Source organism: Hyperolius riggenbachi, chromosome 10 (assembly GCF_040937935.1).
Source record: "Hyperolius riggenbachi isolate aHypRig1 chromosome 10, aHypRig1.pri, whole genome shotgun sequence".
In the NCBI taxonomy this organism is placed as follows: Eukaryota; Metazoa; Chordata; class Amphibia; order Anura; family Hyperoliidae; genus Hyperolius; species Hyperolius riggenbachi.
In genome coordinates, this window is record NC_090655.1 from 77,466,581 (window position 1) to 77,487,217 (window position 20,637).

Sequence of the window (20,637 nt, forward strand, 5' to 3'; positions counted from 1 at the left end):
AGTAAAATTTCTGTATACATGCAGCACGAAAAATGTGCACAACCATGTTTTTGATTTAAAAAAAAAACAAAACAATTCATCCTATATTTATTGGTTTGGGTAAAGGTTATAGCGTTTACAAACTATGGTGCAAAAAAGTGAATTTTCCCATTTTGTAGCATCTATGACTTTTCTGACCACCTGTCATGTTTCATGAGGGGCTAGAATTCCAGGATAGTATAAATACCCCCCAAATGACCCAATTTTGGAAAGAAGACATCCCAAAGTATTCACTGAGAGGCCTAGTGAGTTCATAGAAGATATTATTTTTTGTCACAAGTTAGCAAAAAAATAAATAAATTTCCATTTCTGCTAACTTGTGACAAAAAAAAAATGAAATCTGCCACGGACTCGCCATGCCCCTCTCTGAATACCTTGAAGTGTCTACTTTCCAAAATGGGGTCATTTGTGGGTTTTTACTGTCCTGGCATTTTGGGGGGTGCTAATTCGTAAGCACCCCTGTAAAGCCTAAAGGATCTCATTGGACTTTGGGCCTTTTAGCGCAGTTAGGCTGCAAAAAAGTGCCACACATGTGGTATTGCCGTACTCAGGAGAAGTAGTATAATGTGTTTTGGGGTGTATTTTCACACATACCCATGCTGGTTGGGAGAAATATCTCTGTGAGGGCTCGTTCCCACTATCGCGAATCCGCATGCGTCCAATGCATGCGGATTCGCACATGTAATGCAAGTGGATGGGCCTGTTTCCACTGTAGCGTTGTTGAGGTGCGTTTTTTTCAGCGGTAAAAAAACGCACAAGAGCCAACGAATTCGCCTGCGAATGGAATGCATGCGAATCGCCGCTAATGTATTTAATAGTAAAAACGCATGCGTTTGTTACATGCGTTTTTACCCACGATTTCGCGTGCGATTTCGCACCTTTTTCTATTTTATTTTGCCCTGGCAGTGTCATGGTTAATTTCGCATGGCACCCTGCCATGCGAAATCGCATGCGAAATCGCGGGTAAAAACGCATGTGGAAACGCATCCGCATGCGTTTTTACAAGCGTCGGAATGCCGGCGAAATCGCGCCGCAACAGTGGAAACGAGCCCTAAATGACAATTGTTTTGACTATTTAAATTATTATTTTTTTAAATCCGCTAGCCTAGCACTAGCTACATGATAGCCGCTGAGCAGTGGCATCCTCCGATCGCCTCCGGGATTTCATTTAGGGCTTCCCCCGTCGCCATGGCGTCATCGATGTTGTGACGTCAGAGGGAGTCCCGATCCACCCCTCAGCGCGGCCAGGCAGCGCACGGGGTCCTAGAGGGGGGGCGACCGACCCTCTAACGGGGCGAATAGGCGCGGAGCAGCAGCGATCGTAGGTAACGCGCAGCTAGCAAAGTGCTAGCTGCGTGTATAAAAAAAATTATGCTAATCGGCCCAGCGGGGCCTGAGAAATCCTCCACAGCGGCTTACCCCGTGTCCCAGCACGTGGTTTTACCGCTAAGGAGGTTAATAGGAAAAATGGTAAATCATTACGTCTCAGTTTTCAGCCACTCTAGTTTTTTAAAATGATACATGCTACCGTACCTTAGTTAAAATACACACTTTATTTGCCCGTTTGTCCTGATTATTGCAACATTTAAAATATTTCCCTAGTAAAATGTATGATGCCAATATTTTATTTAGACATAAAGGTGCAATTTTGTTCAGTTTTGCATCCATCACTAATTTCAAGCCCATATTTTCAAAATTAACAGTAATATACCCTCTTGGCATACATATTTAAAATTCAGTCCCTGTATGTTTTTTATGCGAAAGTTTTTATTTAGGACATTTTGGGAGGTAAGGGGTTAATTTTAAATGTATGCGTGGGTCTTTGTATTAAAATGTATGTAGATATAATTCATTATTTGGCCACAAGATGTCCTTGCGCATTGTCTTCCTGAGCGTACTATTAGTATGCGAACAGGAAGTTATGCGTGTATGTGTAATTGTTGTTGCTACGATGACCGCAGGCCTCTCATTGGTGCCAGTGATCGTTGAAATGAGGGCTTAGATGAATGGGAACGCAGTTCCCATTCATTGATTACCCCACTAACGGGCGGTGACGAACGCAGACAGTGGTCCTTTGCCGCAATAGACGACTGATTATCTACGTCCCTGGGCAAGAACTAAAGTTCTGTGGGATGTAGGTAAACATTCTGAAACCACATACCGCAAGTGCTTAATTTTGTTTGAGTAAAATGAATGTGTAAGAATTGCTTTCACTAAGTGTGAACCGTTTGTTTGTTTTTTTTGTGCAGAGGATAGAGAAGGTATGCTGAGCTCCCGTAGTGACCGGCTCACCGAGACTCTCCAAGCGGCCAATAAACTCTTTGGAAGAGGTAAGTGACCGGATGGATGGAGATGCGTGAATGCTTACTCATTATTATTGCTCTGCTCACCCTCTGTGTCACAAGACTTAATTGCCACTTCTCCAGTCATCTTACACTGCACAGAGCTGAGAATTTTTTTTATCTCCTGAGAATCATGTCAACTTCAATCCTGCCCTACCAAACAAACCTCAATTTGGTGCTTCTCAGTAGTTCTGGTAAGTAAACAAGTGGGATGTTGCTAGTATGTATTTTTTTCCATTAACCCTCCAGGACAGGTATACATCGAGATCTGGCCCCTCCCAGGAAACAGGAAACATCCACAAGCCTCTCTATAAATAAAAAACTTTGTCAGGTATCCGGCAGTATGGATGTTTCCTGTTCCAGGGACAGGTCTCTCTATACCTGCGCTGCATGTCCTGGAGAGCCTGGGGGGCTAGGGACTGTTGGTGCTGTGGGGGCAGGTGAGGATCATTAGGCAATGTTATCTGCTGCCAGCCGCTTACCTCTCTCTATAAGCCGCTGTGGAGGGTCTGGGAAGAGAGATGGCTGTGGTAGCTTCTGGTTTGGCAGGCGCCGCCGGCTGGAATGATGAGAGCACGCTGCGGGGAAGGCGGAGGCCGAGTGGGCGCAGCGTGCCAGTATCCAAGATGGCGGATGGGTTACTTCCGCTTCCGCCTGTGTCGTCATTTCCGCCCGCCGGAGTGAAGAATGCGCAGCGTTTGTGTGAAGGCTTCTCTTCTAAGGCTCACTGTACTGGCTGTGTTATGGGGAATTGTTTGGTGAATAGCTTCTTGTGGGAAGTTGCCTCACACTGTGGTGAATTATGATTACTTTGGCTGCAGGGCAGTTAAAACAATATCTGTATTGTGTTATTGTATTACAGAGCACTGCAGCTTCATCCTCGGCTCCATCTGCTACTGCTACTGAAGCATCAGATACTGCCAGGCCTAAAAAACGCTGTCCCTCTTGTAATGTGAAGCTGCCAGTGCCGTGGAATAAGTTATTATGTCAGCAGTGTGCAACTCGTGTTTTAAATGAAGAGTCGGCTGTGGCTTATAAAGATTTCCTTAGAATGGTTCGCAAAGAGATGGCAGAGTCAATGAAAGTATTTAGAGAATCCATGTCGGCTCAATCTTCTGTTAACCCTCCACCTATTGTTGTTGCACAAGTACCGTCTGCTTCTGGGACCATATCGTCAGCTGCTACGGTGCCACAGCCAATTGTACAGCAACCAGTAGTCATTACTCAATCACCTACTGCTTTGCCTAACTATCCCATAGATCAAACAGCAGTGCCTGCTGACGGAGCTGCTGATAGACCTATGGAAGAATCTACACCACCTGTAACAGGACATAGGAAAGCATCCGCTAAAACAAATCGTCCTGTTTTGTCAGACTCTGAACCAGAGGAATATTCTGATGATATCTCTGAGTGTGACTCTGATGAGGACTTGTCCTGAAAAGATCAGATTAAAATGTCTAAATTTAGATTTTCTGCTAATGAGACAGACGAATTATTAAAAGCAATTTACGATTCTTTAGGTTTGAAGGATGACGCTCCTTCTTCAGTGTCCACGCATGATGCATTATATGCGGGCATGGAAGGGGAGAAACCGATGGTTTTTCCAGTACATTCATCTACTAAACAATTGATTAATAGTCAGTGGAAGAACCCCGATAGGAAGGTCTTTTTGTCAAGAGGCTTTAAAAGAAGGTTCCCTTTTGCAGAAGAGGACTGTAAACAGTGGGATAAATGCCCTAAGTTGGATGCAGCCTTTTCGCAGGTCCACAAGGAGAATGAGTTGTCCTTTGAGGATCTAGGTTTTCTAAAAGAGCAATCAGATAAAAAAGCTGAGTTTGCTTTAAAGAAGACCTGGTCAGCTATCTGCGCAAATTTCCGTCCTGCTGCTGCTACTACATGTGTAGGCCGTACACTAGATTTATGGATGCATCAAGTAATGCATCATATTAAAATGGGGTCAAGTAAAGAAATTTTAAATTCATTTACCGTAATGTTTAAAGCTATAAACTTCATTATAGATGCGGCAACGGAGTCTATCCGTTTGACCGCAAGAGCGGCAGCATTGTCTAACGTGGCTAGAAGAAACATCTGGGTCAAAACCTGGGAGGGTAGTAATGTTTCTAAAAACAAGTTATGTACCATTCCATTCTCAGGTGACCTGTTGTTTGGTCCCCAGTTGCATGAAATCCTTGAAAGGACATCAGATAAAAAGAAGGGATTCCCTAAGAAAAGGCAATTTAGACAGGGGAAACAGTTTTTTCGAAAGAACCGACAAGAGAATAAAACTAGACCCCAAAACAGACGGAAACCCTGGTCCTTCTCGCGCGAGCAGAACAAGCCAAATGCATTGTTTGGCGGTTCAGACTCCACTACAAGAAAGCAGCAGTGACAGCGAAGAAGCTGTGGGAGGAAGGTTGGGCTCCTTCCTTCCGCAGTGGCAGAAATTTGCGACCAGTCCATTCATTCTCAATCTGATCGAGTTGGGATACCATATTGTATTCCAACAAAGACCTCCATCAAAGTTCATAGTGACAAAACAGTTAAGGTCAAACGAAGAACAGAGAGCCATATCTTGCATTCTACAAGATATGTTAGCAAGAGAGGTGGTCACTCTGGTGCCAGTTCTGGAGCAGGGAAAGGGGTTTTATTCAAAAATCTTCCTAGTGAAAAAATCGTCGGGCAAGTATCGTCTTATTCTGAATCTCAAGCCACTCAATCCTTTTATAAAGCATCAGACATTCAGAATGGAATCAATTTATTCACTGCGAAATCTGCTGACAGCCAATTGCTTCATGCTCAGTATCGATCTCAAGGACGCCTATTGGCATGTCCCAATCGAACTGAAATCCCAAAGATTTCTAAGGTTCGCAGTGAAAGAAAGCTCCATGGTGACTCATTACCAATTCCGTTGCCTCCCCTTTGGCATAAAGTCCGCTCCGAGAATTTTCACCAAGGTGATTGCCGAGCTGATCTCACATCTGCACAAAAGGGGTATTATGATTGTTCCCTATTTGGACGATCTTCTGGTGATGGCAGAATCAAAGCAAACATTATTGCTCCACAGAGAAATAGTGGTGAGGGAACTCCAGCAAGCAGGATGGATTGTAAGCTTGGAAAAATCACAGTTAGAGCCCACTCAGAATATTCTTTTTCTGGGATTTATGATAAACTCAATAGAACAGAAGATGTTCTTACCAGAGCAAAAGCTTGCGAAGGTAATACAGCAGGTGGAAAATTTTAAAAAATTGGATGTCATCTCGATAAGGGATGCAATGAGACTCCTGGGACTGTTAAACTCAGTGGCACCAGCAGTACAATGGGCAATGAAGCATTCACGAATCCTGCAAAGTTGGGTCTTGAAAAATTGGAGCAAGACAGTCGAGACTTTGGATCAGTTGGTACAGATTCCAGTGCCAGTAAAGGAAAGTCTAGATCGGTGGACTGTTCCCCACTCGCTATCACAGGGCAGACCTTGGCAGTTTCCAACACAGGTAGTTTTGACCACAGATGCAAGCCTATTAGGTTGGGGGGGCCCATGTTCAGAATTTCAAAACACAGGGTCTTTGGCAACATCATATGAAAAATCAGTCTTCAAACTACAGGGAATTGATGGCAGTGAAGTTGGCTCTGATAGCATCTCAACACTTAATAGCATTCAAGCATGTTCAGATAAGGACGGACAATTCCACAGTTGTGGCGTATATAAATCGCCAGGGGGGAACGAGGTCACACAAGCTATTGACCCTGGCATTAGAAATACTGGACATAGCGGAACAGACGCTGTTGTCAATTACAGCAATTCACTTGAAGGGGTCCATGAATATACTAGCAGATCTACTAAGTCGAAAACAGCTGTCGAATGCAGAATGGCAATTGAACCCCGAAGTATATCAGTGGATAACATCTGTGTGGGGGATGCCTGTCATAGATCTGTTTGCCAACAGGGAAAATACAAAGTGTCGTCAGTTTTTTTTCCCTGAACGCCAAAGACAATCCAACGGCAGTGGATGCTTTGTCACAGACGTGGGATTTCAATCTAGCATTTGCATTCCCTCCTCTGAATCTGTTACCGTTGGTATTGAGAAAGATTGCAACATCCAGAACAAAGGTGATTCTTATTGCTCCAAACTGGCCACGAAGGTCGTGGTATCCTCTGCTTCTGAAATTAAAAGTGGCGGAGCCGATACTACTTCCTTTTCTAGACAATTTAATTTTGATTCAGAAACAGGTTGTTCCAGACATCAACAAATGGAAGTTAACAGCCTGGTTACTGAAGAGCGCATTCTAAAAACCTACGGACTTTCAGATAAGGTAGTAGATACTCTGATCAAGAGTCGTAAAAAGAACACTAGAGCAATATACTTGAAATATTGGAAAACTTATAATTTATGGAAGGAACAGTCAGGATTTAGGTCTAATGAAGTTGCTACTGTTTTAGAATTTCTCCAGAATGGAGTTGATAAGAAATTGGCCTTAAGTACGATTAAGGTACAAATTTCAGCACTTTCTGTTTTTTTGGACAGACAATTGGCTGGCCATCCTTTGATTGCTCGTTTTGTCAAATCAATAGAGAGGAATAGACCAATTGCTGTTAAACCATTCCCGAAGTGGGATCTATCTTTGGTTTTGAAGGCTTTAACGAAGCCTCCTTTTGACTGTGCCAGTAACATGAATTTACGTTTGTTAACTTTCAAAACTATTTTTTTAGTAGCAATCACCTCAGCAAGGAGGGTGAGTGAACTTGAGGCCTTATCCTGTAGGGAGCCCTATTGTATTTTTTATAACGATAGGGTAGTCCTTAGAACCAGTTCAGAATTTATTCCGAAAGTTGGTGATATTTTCTACCGGTCGCAGGAAATTATACTACCATCTTTTTATCCGAATCCAACAAATGATAATGAGAAACAACGACACTTATTGGATGTAAGACAAATACTTAAAGATTATATGCAGAGAGTAGAGAGTTTAAGGAAAACTGAAGCCCTTTTTGTAAATTTCACGGGAAAACTAGTGGGGCAGAGGGCTTCGAAAAGAACGATAGCTAACTGGATCAAATTGTGTATTATGGAAGCCTATAAAGTAATGGAAACGGCTCCTCCGAAAGATCTAAAAGCTCATTCTACTAGAGGGACAGCAACAACTTGGGCCTTCAGAGCTGGTGCTTCTCCTCTGGAAATCTGTAAGGGCCCTTTTCCACTAGCAATCGCAATCACAAATCACAAACGCCAGTGATTGCGATTTTTCATTAATTCTGTTATGCGATTGCGATTTGCGATTTTCATTTGCATTGTATTATCATTGTAAAAATCGCTCCAGCAAGCGATTGCGATTTGCGATTAGCGATTTCCAAATCGAATCACTGTAGTGGAAAATACTTCTCATGCTTTCTATGATAAAGTAACAACCCTAGCGATTTAAAAATCACTAGCGATTTGCGATTTTGCGATTCAGCAATCACAATCGCTCTAGTGGAAAAGGGCCCTAAGGCAGCAACGTGGAAGAACTTGGGAACGTTCATGCGGCATTACAGATTGGATCGGATATCTTCATCAGACCAAGACTTTGGAAGAAAAGTCTTGGAGGCAGTCAGCCCACCCTAAGGTTAGTGTTTACTTGAGAATCATCTCGATGTATACCTGTCCTGGAGGGTTAATGGAAAAAACTAAACATTAGCTTACCTGGTAATTTAATTTTAAGTAACCCTCCAGGACAGGTGGGGTAACCCACCCCAACTTTTTTCTGTATGATAAATAGTGTTAAAATGTAGAGATATGAATTATATATAAATGTATGTGGGACACTATGTTAATGGTTAGGTGTCAGGTAGTTAAGACCTGTTGGAATGTTTCTTTATTTAATACTGCCGGATACCTGACAAAGTTTTTTTATTTATAGAGAGGCTTGTGGATGTTTCCTGTTTCCTGGGAGGGGCCAGATCTCGATGTATACCTGTCCTGGAGGGTTACTTAAAATTAAATTACCAGGTAAGCTAATGTTTAGTTTTCATTCTCTGCTGTATTTAAAAAATGAAAAGGGGGCCAGCAGCTGTGGCAGCTTGCACGTGGCTTCAAGGAATTTGACTCCTAATCATTTGTATTTAAACATGCTTATTCTGGACTGGGATCTAGCTGCATGTAAGCAGCTGTCACTGCCAGGGCTGTGGAGTCGGTCCAAAAATCCACCGACTCCGACTCCTCAGTTTAGGATTCCTCCGACTCCTCTAAATTTGCATATTACAATTTTGTTGATTAAAAGTATGTAACATGAAATTCGTCTCTTAACTGCCAACGCTTAGGAATTTTACAAGACAACTGAAGTGAGAAGGATATGTAGACTACTATATTTATTCCCTTTAGACTAAAACTAGTCCTTGGTAAGAGTACTTGTAAAAGGTACAAACCGGAACAAAGAACATCTATCAGGCCCTAGGCAATGTAAGTGTGGGTACATGTAAGAATGATGTGCAGGTACTCTGCAGGGGAATGAGGAGATTGTAAACAGACAACATCTCTGTGTTCAATGTGCACAGCATTCTCAGTGGATTCCCTGCAGCTCTGTGGGGAGTGCATATGTAGAGTATAGTACTACTGTGTAACAAAGTAAACCTGAGACAGATGAAATTAAAGGTTTTTTTTTATACATACCTGGGGCTTCCTCCAGCCGCCTTCAGGATAATCAGGCCCTCGTTGTCCTCCTCCACCACCTGGATCTTCTGCTATGAGTCCAGGTACTTGAGCCAGTCAGGCGTAGTGCGCATGCACACACTCCGCCGCCAGGAGCATACTACACCTGTGCAGCACTATTGCGCAGGTGCAGAATGTTCCTGGCTGTGGGAGCGGCATGCGGCCGGACATCGCTGACTGGCTGAATTACCAGGACTCATAGCAGAAGATCCGGGTGGTGGAGGACAGCGAGGGACTGGTTAGCCTGAAGGGGGCTGGAGGAAGCTCCAGGTATGTATAAAACTTTACTTTTCATCTGTCTCGGGTACCCTTTAATTTGCAGTCACTAAACCAAATTGTAATATCAAATTATTTGATTTCATCAGCAAAGGGAGTGCATACATTTGCATAAATCAGCATCAATGCAGAATTATTTCCATCTCGTTGACCATCTCTATTAGTGACACAGCTACACATCAGGCTTTATTCTTACAGCATAGATGTTATTTAGTGTGTATATAAGAGATTCCTGTGTACACATCATATATACAGTCACAATCAGATATGTATATCTGACTTTAAAAATATGGGGACTGCTTTATTGAAGCAGCACAAGTAACTAATTTTGATTGGTTTATTTCATTTTTGTAGACTAAGCACAGCTATTACTGTATATATACTGTATATATACATTATTTTTAATGACTATTATCTGAGAAATAGAACATTTTATCATATTTTCTATTTTAATTACAGTTACAAATTCATTAGGAGTCGGTGCATTTTTTCCCGACTCCGGGCACTCAAAATTGCCCGACTCCACGACTCCGACTCCACAGCCCTGGTCACTGCAGCAGTCTACAGACTTCTGCCCACACTATAGTGTGTTTTTAAATATAGGTAGTCCCTGGTTAAGGAACAAGGTAGGGACAGTAGGTCTGTTTAAGGACAACTGTAACGAGAGGGCTATGGAGGGTGCCATAGTTATTTCCTTACATTACATTAAAATACAAGTTGCCTGGCTAGCCTGCTGATCCTCTGCCTCTAATACTTTTAGCCATAGACCCTGAACAAGCCTGCAGCAGATCAGATGTTTCTGATATCCTTGTCAGATCTGACAAGATTAGCTGCATGCTTGTTTCTGATGTTCAGACACTACTGCAGCCAAATTGATCTGCAGGGCTGCCAGGCAACTGGCATTGGTTAAAAGGAAATGGGGCTGGTGCACACGGGCAGTTCTGTAGCCGCTTTTTTTTTTTTTCTCTTGCAGGGGGGAAACCGCTTGGCTAATGAAAGTGAATGGGATGGTGCACACCAGAGAGGTTCGTTTTTTCCACAAACGCAAACTTGGGGGCTGCAGCTTCTTAGATTTCTGAGGGGGTTTCTGCCTCCAATGTTAAAGTATAGAAAAGTGGAGAACGGCTCTGAAAAACACTAGATCAGAGTGGTTTTCCAGGCGTTTTTGTTACAGAAGCTGTTCAGTAAGGCCTGGTGCACGCCAAAACCCGCTAGCAGATCCGCCAAATGCTAGCAGATTTTGAAACGCTTTTTCTGTAGCGTTTCAGCTAGCGTTTTGCGGTTTTGTGTGGCGTTTTTGGTGTAGTAGATTTCATATATTGTTACAGTAAGCTTCTGTAACAAAAACGCCGGCAAAACCGCTCTGAACAGGCGTTTTTCAGAGCGGTTTGCGTTTTTCCTATACTTTGAGGCAGAGACGCATCCGCAATCCAAAAAAATGCCTCACCCCGGGAGTATGCGTTTCTGCAAAACTCCTCCCGCTCTGGTATGAACCACCCCATTGAGATACATTGACCAAGCGTATCCGCGGCTGCAGAAACGCTGAAAAAGCCGCTCGGTGTGCACCAGCCCTAACAGCTTGACTTTAACAATATTTGTAATCTGCTAAACAAAAACGCTCCAAAAAACACTAGGCATGTTTAGAAAACCTCTCTAAACATGCGTAGGAATCGCTCTGAAATCTGCTTTAAAAACCTCTAGCGGTTTGCAGATCTGCTAGATGTTGTTGGTGCGCACTGGCCCTAAATGTAACAGGCTCCATATCCCTTTCACTTCAGGTGTCCTTTAATCTGAATGTGTCCATAAGTAGAAACACTGCCATTTCTGCCCCCTGTACCTCCTCCTTTCCCTATGCCTCCAGCTTCCCCCCCCCCCCCCCCTCCTTGTCATATCTGTTTCCCACATGCATTCAGTGTCCCTCAGTCACTACCTCTGCTTCCACTCTGTCCCCCTTCGTGTCTCCTTCTGCCCCCTTTATATCATTTTTTGTTTACGTGTTATTTTATGTAAAATTTTGCAGTTCTGATTATACGTGATTTTGAAATTTAACTGATTCCACATTTTTGTTAAAGGACTAAAGCAGCAATCGTACATGATTTTTGCATAAATTGTGAAAACCAAAAACAAGTCAGAACAAGCCAAAATTTTTATTTATTTTTAAACTGACATTTTGCTTTAATACAGATCTCAAACCTTTTTGGGGTGAGGGCACCTTTTTTTCAAGGCACCCCTAGGCAAAAACTACTGAAATGCTGTTATGACCTTTATTAGGCTGCCTCTTTCTCCAAGTAGCTAGCGATGCTTATTATGCATCTCCCCTCAAGTGGTCACTGACCCACCCATCGTATATCAATGTGCAGCTGCATTACCTGATGGCAGTGCACAAAGGATGGGGATGAATACCAGGGCAACCCTGGAAGGGGCACTAGGGTGCCGCAGTTTGAGAGCCCCCGCTTTATCATATACAGGGTTCTGCATACACATTTTAATAAATTTTAACAGCAAACCTGTGACTTTAACCTTCCTGGCGGTAAGCCCGAACTGAGTTCGGGCTATGCCGCCGGAAGGCACCGCTCAGGCCCCGCTGGGCCGATTTGCATAATTTTTTTTTTTGCTGCACGCAGCTAGCACTTTGCTAGCTGCGTGCAGTGCCCGATCGCCGCCGCTACCCGCCGATCCGCCGCAATTCCTCTCGCCGCGGCCGCCCCCCCCCCCAGACCCCGTGCGCTGCCTGGCCAATCAGTGCCAGGCAGCGCTATGGGGCAGATCGGAGTCCCCTCTGACGTCACGACGTCGATGACGTCGGTGACGTCATCCCGCCCGTCGCCATGGCGACGGGGGAAGCCCTCCAGGAGATCCCGTTCTTTGAACGGGATCTCCGGATCTCCGATCGCCGGCGGCGATCGGAGGGGCTTGGGGGATGCCGCTGAGCAGCGGCTATCATGTAGCGAGACTTTGTCTCGCTACATGAAAAAAAAAAAAAAAAATTAAAAAAAAAAGATTTGCTGCCCCCTGGCGATTTTTTTGCAAACCGCCAGGAGGGTTAAAAAGTAAAACCTTTGCCTCTAGTTATCTTACTAGAAGCCTTACTGATAAGTCTAACTTGGATTTTCACATCTGTAAACAGTAGCACTTATGCTTCTATTTTCAGTGACCAATGCCAGGGAAGCTGCCCTCGATGCACAGTTGTTAGTCATGGCATCAAATCTTGGGAAGGAGAAGGCCAACCAGCTGCAGGAAGACATATCTGTGTTTGACCCGGTATCATTTGCTGAGGACTTGGTAAGCCAAATGTTCAAGAATGAACAGACCTTAAAGGGGAACTTCAGCCTAAACAAACATACTGTCATTAAGTTACATTAGTTATGTTAATTAGAATAGATGGGTAATATAATTTTTTTACCCACCCTGTTTTAAAAGAACAGGCAAATGTTTGTGATTCATAGGAGCTGCCATCTTTGTCATGGGGGCAGCCATCTTTTTGGTTGACAGGAGGTGACATGGAGCAGGAGACACAGTTCCAACTGTCCTGTGTCCTGATCACCCCTCCCAGCTGCACACGCTAGGCTTCAAATGTCAAATTCAAAATGTAAAAAAAAAAAATTGCACCAAAACAGCAGAACGAGAGCAACAACATCAGAAATCCCATCATGCTTTGCACAGCATCAGGGGAAAAAAGCCCGGGCAGTTTTCTTCTGTGCAGCTAAAAATGAGGCTTGTATAAGAGAAACAAAGTTCTGATGCTGTGAAACTGTTAAAGAAACACCAGGCCTTTTCAGTGCTGCTGAGTCGATTTTTAGTCTGGAGGTTCACTTTAAAGCACACCTGAACTGAGAGGTATATGAAGGCTGCCATATTTCCTTTTAAACAATACAGATCGTGTGGCTGTCCTGCTGATCCTGTTTCCAATACTTTTAGCCATAGACCCTGAACAAGCATGCAGCTATCTGGATTAGCTGCATGCTTGTTTGAGCTGTGATTCAGACATTACTGCAGCCAAAGAGATCAGCAGGACGCCAGGCAACTGGTATTGTTACAGAAGAAATAAATATGGCAGCCTCTATCGCTCTGTTCAGGTGTCCTTTTAGGGCTAGGTTCACATTGGCACTGAAATGGACCATTTATCAGAAAATCAACGGACAGGTGAGCGGACCATGTCCAAAGCATAGGATTTGTTCACACATGACTCTTGCCGATGGATCCATTGCTTGTGTCCACTTCTGTTCCAATAAGAAGACTGCATGGTTGGGCGCTACACAATAATTCCAGACAGCGAACATGGTTGCATTAAGCAGGCTGTGTATGACATGTTTTATGTAACACACAACAGACCTTTGTCTTGTTCACTGTGACAGTGTAACTGCTGTGCAGTGCATGGCAAGAAACTGATGCAGGGTGGGCCCAGCCTTACCTGAACTAAAAGGGGTGTGAAGGCTGCTAAATGTTTTCCCTTTAAAAATGCTAGTTGTCTCTTTCATGCTGATATATTTGCTTTGGTAATTTGAGCCACTAGCCTACTTGTCCTGGATCAGTGATTGTAAAAGATGGCAGGCAAATGATCAGCACAACAGCCAGACCAGTAAAATATTCTAGTGCAAGTCTGCAATGGATCCTCCTACATCTCTCAAATCTCTGTTCCTCTTAAACAGGGCCGTGGAGTCAAAGAATCGGAGTTGAAACAATTTTGGGTACCTGGAGCAGTGTTCTCCCCAGAAAATTTTTCCAGCTGGGTGGCATGAAAAAGTAGCCGGATGGGGCTATATGAGGGAATGCAGGGCCAGTGCTGCTGTCCGTAACTCTGCTTACAGCATAGGAGGTGAGCCGATGACAGCCGGGTGGTCACCAAATCTATCCAGGTGAAGCACCCGGCTAAAAGAGCCTGGGGAGAACACTGGAGTCGGAGGTATTATTTTTAGTTAGTATTTATATAGCGCCAACAAATTATGCAGCGCTGTACAGAGTATATTGTCTTCTCATTTAACTGTCCCTCCATAGGGGCTCACTATCTGATACCTACTATAGTTACATGTCTATGTATGTTTTGTGTAATGTAGTCTAAGGCCAATTTTAGGGGAAAGCCAAATAACTTAACTATGTTTTTGGGATGTGGTAAGAAACCTGAGTGCCTGGGGGAAACCCACACACACGGGGAGAACATACAAACTCCTTGCAGATGTTGCCATGGCTGGGAATCGAAGAGGGGACCCAGCACTGCAAGGCAAGAATGCTAATCACTACGCCACCGTGCTGCCCACTGAAAAGAATAAAAAATGCACTTGCTCCTAATTTAAAGAGGCACTGAAGCGAGAATAAATCTCGCTTCAGTGCTTATATTTAGCAGGGGCATGTGTGCCCCTGCTAAAACGCCGTTATCCCGCGGCTGAACGGGGGTCCCTTCACCCCCCCCCCCCCTGCAAAATCTACGACCAACTTGGTCGTAGATTTTGCTGCTCTTGAGGCAGGGCTAACGGCTGCAGCCCTGCCTCTCAGCGCCGTCTATCAGCGAAGGAAGACTGAGAGGGGCGGGGGAGAGGCGGAGAAGAGGCGGAGATATGCGCTGAGACACGCGTGCGAGGCAGGGCTGCAGCGGTTAGCCCTGCCTTAATCCGGAAGAGGGGATGTGCTGCTCGGAGAGGATTTCGGGGGGTAAGGGACCCCCGTTTAGCCGCGGGATAGCGGCGTTTTAGCAGGGGCACACATGCCCCTGCTGAATATAAGCACTGAAGCGAGATTTATTCTCGCTTCAGTGTCTCTTTAAATGGCAATAAAAAGGAAAAGGTTTTGTATTGCTCATGTAATCAATTAATTTGCTATGTTACCGGTACTTAGGGCTGGTGCACACCAAGAGCGCTTCTGAGCGCTTTTAAAAATGCTAGCGCTTTGAAAAGCTCTTGGCTAATGGATTTGAATGGGATGGATCACAACAGAGCAATGAGATTTTCTCCCTAATGTGGGTCCTGCAGAATTCCTGTGCTTTTCTGAGGCGATTCAGCCTCAATGTTAAGTAGAGGAAAGTGGAAAAGCACTAGAACAGAACGATTCTCCAAGTGGTTTTGTTACAGTAGTTGTTCAGTTACAGCTCTACTGTAACAAAAATTAAAAAAATCTTAACCAAAATGCCCCCAAAATCGCTAGGCATGATTAGAAAATCGATAGGCACATGCCTAGTATCGCTCTGAAAAATCACTTCAGGAAGTGCTGAGCTTTAATGCTGGCGCTTTTTGGTGTGCACTGGCCCTAAATTTGTCCGATCGTGATTCGATTCACCATTGTTTTGCAATGGCAAATCGAATTGAATCGAACCCTGATCGGACATGTCTGATTTAATTGGATCGTTAATCGAATCGTATCATGTAGATTGGACTTTAGATTGCCTAGGGCCTGATAGATTTTCTTTGTTCCTGCCTGGACTCTCTACAGGTATTCTTACCAAAGACCAGTTTTGACTTCAATTTAACAGCTACTCTACAGCTATAGCCTACTTCTTCTTCTTTTTTCCTTTTTTTTTTTTTTTCCCCCTCCCTCTTCCCCCCCCCCCCCCCCCCCCCCCAGCTCTAGCTCTGCCTCTCTGCAATCAATCTCCGTGGATGTCCGCCTCCTCCCCGCCCCTTTCTGTGAAAGAAGGCAGAGGGGTGGGGAGAGGCGGTGATCAGTAGAGTGATGGCAGAGGAGGCAGAGCTACAGCTGAAAACTCTACCTCTTTGAGGAAGTAAAGCACTGCAAGCCCAGGAGCTTTGCAGGGCTAATCCTCAGTCATAAATTGGTCATCTGCCGCAGGGATGTGGACATTTCACTGAGGGATTCCTGCTGAACAGGATTATATGACAAAAGCAGGGAAATAGAGACTTTAATATAGCTTTAAAATTCCTAAGCTTTGGCAGTGATGAAATGCCTTTCACGTTGCATACCTTTAATCAACAAGATTGTTCTATGCAAATTAGTCTGAGTCGGTAGAATCATAAATTGCGGCATTGGAAGATTTTTGTACCGACTCTACAGCCTACTCCTAAAGCAACAGAAATCAAGTCATTTTTGCCCACAACAGTGCGGAAATTTCTACACTTATGTGACAATGGCCTCAATTCACGGAGCATTATCAAACGTTTATCAAACACTTTATCAAACGTTTGATAATTTACCTCATGGGTAAAATCTCATTTTAATTCACTAAGGTGTTATATATTTATCGAATGTTTTACCGATAAAACATTCAACAAGTATATAACACCTTAGTGAATTCAAAATGTGATTCTACCCATGAGGTAAATTATCAAACATTTGATAAAGTGTTTGATAAACGTTTGATAATGCTCCGTGAATTGAGGCCATAGGGTGGTGTGTCACTCTGCAAACAGTACTACGACTTTATAGCAGTTTGCTTTACTCCAGCCTAAACCTTGTTTGGCTACGCCTTTGGACTTAAAACACACACACACACACACACACACGTTGTAAACGAATTTGATAGATGGTCCGTAGAACTCTCAGATGGTGTTGTTTCACCAGAGATGCCACACGCCACAGATTCCTCCGGCATGCAGTAGATATCCTGAGGATACAAAGACTCGCCAGAGGGCAGGCCAATAGGATAGTAGCATGAAGGAGATATACAGGCACATCTAAGTGTAAACCGTCTTTACGTAGCATAAAAAACAATTAGTAAAAAGAAGAAAACTCCCATACGGGGCCCGTGCACTGGGAACCCTGAAAAAGTACCGCGCATAAAATGGTCAATGGAAGACCTCAGATGTAATGGTGCCGCCTATCGCCTTCCCGACCGGTTTCGCAATCTTGTGTCATCCCCTGATTATAAGAAAAATCAAAATGAGGATCGCACACCACCATGGAGGTGCTGGACCATTGTGAACTTCAAGTAAAAAATCGTGAAGGTCCGCACACTCAATCGATCCAAGATCAAGGTTTATTCAACCAATCGTGACACATATCCACTCCATAAATCCAACGACTCGTTTCGGGGCCCCGTGGGGTCCCCTTTGTCAAGGTAAAGCAATACAGAATGGTAACAATGTGCAAACTGACAGTGCAACCTAATAAGCACTCAGACCGGTACTTGACTCCACCTCCAAAATTCAAACATATCATAATTAACATATGTAAACACATTACATTGTGACGGCAAACCATAATCTCGTTATTGCTGGTTACACACATGGTACATCATTGTAAAACTGTTCACCATGTACACAGTACCTGTGAGGCATAGTCACCATCCCTGTCCCCAGGTCGTTCGTTGCCCTAATTGTTGCTGTGGCATGCCTGGGCGGAAGTCCCGCCTCTCCCGAGGTGCACCGTGAGGGGGAATGTGACAGACGTCCGTGAGAGTCACTCACCGGGCGCTGCGTCATCCCCCTCCGTTCCTCTCGCTGCTATTGCGCTCTGATTGCCGCATAGACGCATGGGGTGTTCCATGGTTGGCTAGGCGAAAAAGCCACCACGCCTCCCATGGTCACATGACGGTTGCCCAGCAACAAGCCTACCGCTTTCCCCATACGCTCCTCACGCTCCAAGGGAGATTCTTCCCCTCCATGTAAACACTCCTCTGCATGCAGAGATGAGCATAGGTCCCCGGGTTCGCATACCAAGTGCGCACAGATAACCGGGTCACACGGCAACCCAGTGCACCATATGCGCCCATGTAAATCCAGCATGCCACTGCACACAACCAGGTTATATGATCAGAGACAGGCACTGAGTACCTAACAGCTACTTAAATCTACCTCCTCACGGTACCAACATATTTATAGGTCTAAAACACATAATCCTAATCTTGATGCTGACCTAGGAATAAGAGGTGTAACCCCCAGGGACAGCCTGTGAATTGTTTTCTTTGTAACACAGCACAAGAACAGAAAATGAGAGAATACTTAAGCCATAGTGAGGATGGGTCAAGGACAGCTGATTACTTACATACCCTTAGTGTAGACAGACCAAAAGATGAAAGCACCGTGAGGAACAGATAAAGACCCTCTAAAGCCCAAGAAGAAGGTAGAACCTAAGGAATAGAGAAACAGTATAAATATAATTACATATATATACATAATATACATCATTGCATATAATATGCAATCACTACCTTCAGTATTCAAAAACAGTGAATCATCTCACAGGTAGAAAACAGGCCAAACCATTATAGGTATTTAACCCTGCGGGGGCTACTGTGTTCAATGTATAAATCCAATATGCCTCCCTCTGCAACGATAGTCGTTTACGGTCCCCCCCACGTCTAGGTGCCTGAACCCACTCAATAACCATTCCCCTTAGGGAATGAACCTGGTGTTTTTGTTCAAGAAAGTGTAGAGCAACAGGCTTGGTGGAATCTGGGGTATCTCCTTTCTCAACTGCCCTATACATCGTTCGTATGTCACTCCTGTGTCGCTGAAACCGTTTTTTGAAAGGACCTGTCGTTTTGCCAACGTAGGCCATTCCACATGGGCATTTAAGGATATAGACCACGTGGTCCGTGTCACAGTTCACATAATCCTTAATGGTGTATTTCCTCCCACTATGTGGGTGAAAAAAAGCATTGCCCGTGATAAGCGAGTTGCAGATGTTGCATTTGCAACATCTGTAACATCCTGTGCGTTTCGAAAATTTAAATGGTTTTCGCATGTATTTCTGCCATGGGTCAGCCTGAACAAGAGTGTTCCGGATGTTCCTGCAGTTTTTATATGCAAAGAGGGGCTTCTCTTTCACCACTGGGGCCAATTTCTTGTCGGCCTGCAGGATGACATTGTTTTTCTTCATCAGCCCCTTGACTTGTTTAGCAAGCGTTCCAAACGTTTGTACGAATGGTACGCTTTCACCCGAACGTCTCTCTCGCTCTCCCTCATCCAATCTCTCCCTGGCCCTGTGAAGTGCCCGTGAGAGAGTGGATTCAGAGTACCCCCGTTCCAAAAACCTGTTCCTCATAGCAACTATCTGATTATCTCTCTCCTCGTCTGTGTTGCAAACTCTCAGGACTCTAAGGAACTGGGATATTGGCAAGGACTCAACGAGGTGTGGAGGATGATAGCTTTCCGCACGCAGCAAACTGTTGCGATCAGTGGGCTTTTGGTATAAGGTGGTGTAAAATTTCTCCCTTCCTTTGTTAATTCTGACATCTAAAAAGGTAATGCTTTCCTCAGAAACCTCAGGATTAAATACAATGCCCTCTGCCACAGTGTTTAAAAATGCCACAAACTCCTTCAGTGCTTCCATCTCACCACTCCAAATTAGAAAGACATCATCAATGAAACGAAGCCATAATTTGGCGTCCTTTTTGTACAGGGCACTAGGATAGATAAACATCTCCTCCAAGTACCCCATAAAAAGATTTGCAAAGGATGGCGCTGCCGAGCTGCCCATAGCTGTGCCCTTAATCTGTTCATACCAGGAGCCTTCAAATCGAAAAAAGTTGTTAGTCAAAACAGATAATAAACATTCACTAATGAACTCTGCTGTACCCAATTCACTTTGATCCTGTAAAAGAAAATGGTTAACCGCTCTCACCCCCATATCAATGGGTATACTTGTGTACAGTGCTGAAATGTCCATGGAGCACAGTATCACTGAATCAATGTTCCCTTGGAAACCTTGTAACTTATTCAAAAAGTCATCCGTGTCCCTTAGATATGCTGGTAATTGTTTCACCAAAGGCTGCAAGTAAAAGTCAACATACCTGGCAAGCGGTTGCGTAACAGATTCCGATCCTGAAATAATGGGTCTATATTTCAGGGGTGTTAGACCTTTGTGTATTTTGGGGAGACCATAGATTACCGGAATTTGCGGGTATTCACATAGCAGGTATCCCCTAGTTTCGGATGTTATCCATCCATTTTGGTAACCTGTTTCAACAAGGAGCTTGATTTTCTCCAAGACTGAATTTGTAGGATTCATGGCTATTTTCCTATAGCTATCAGTATCATTCAGCATGTCCAGCATGGCCCCTTGATACTCCCTATAGTCTAGTACAACTATGGCCCCGCCCTTATCCGCTGGCTTAACAATGATGGAGTGTTCTTCCTTAAGGGTTTTAAGTGCCCTCCTTTCCCCCATCGTGAGATTGTGTCTGGGTCGGATAGTATCTGCCGATTGCAGCACTTCATATTTGGTCGTCTGTATGAAAGTTTCTATAGATGGGAACTGACCAGGAGGAATGAAGTTGCTCTTTAATTTAAACGGAGTCCTAATTGTCGATTTGTCCACTTTGGGTTCTTTTGAAAAATATTGCTTGAGTTTCATGCTGCGTTCATACCTGAACATGTTGACTTCAAAGTCAAATTTGTCAAATCCTGCGT

General features: G+C 44.1%; 1 protein-coding gene across 2 annotated transcripts in view; it reads left to right on the plus strand.

Annotated features, from left to right (window-relative positions):
* Window positions 1-20,637, plus strand: part of NSMCE4A (NSE4 homolog A, SMC5-SMC6 complex component) — a 68,112-nt gene that overhangs the window by 25,145 nt on the left and 22,330 nt on the right. For both annotated transcript variants that reach the window (XM_068259416.1, XM_068259415.1), the window contains exons 2-3: window positions 2,289-2,369; window positions 12,492-12,622. In XM_068259416.1, the coding sequence (XP_068115517.1) occupies window positions 2,303-2,369; window positions 12,492-12,622 (198 nt within the window). In that variant the 5' untranslated portion in view covers window positions 2,289-2,302. The remainder of the gene's footprint in view (window positions 1-2,288; window positions 2,370-12,491; window positions 12,623-20,637) is intronic.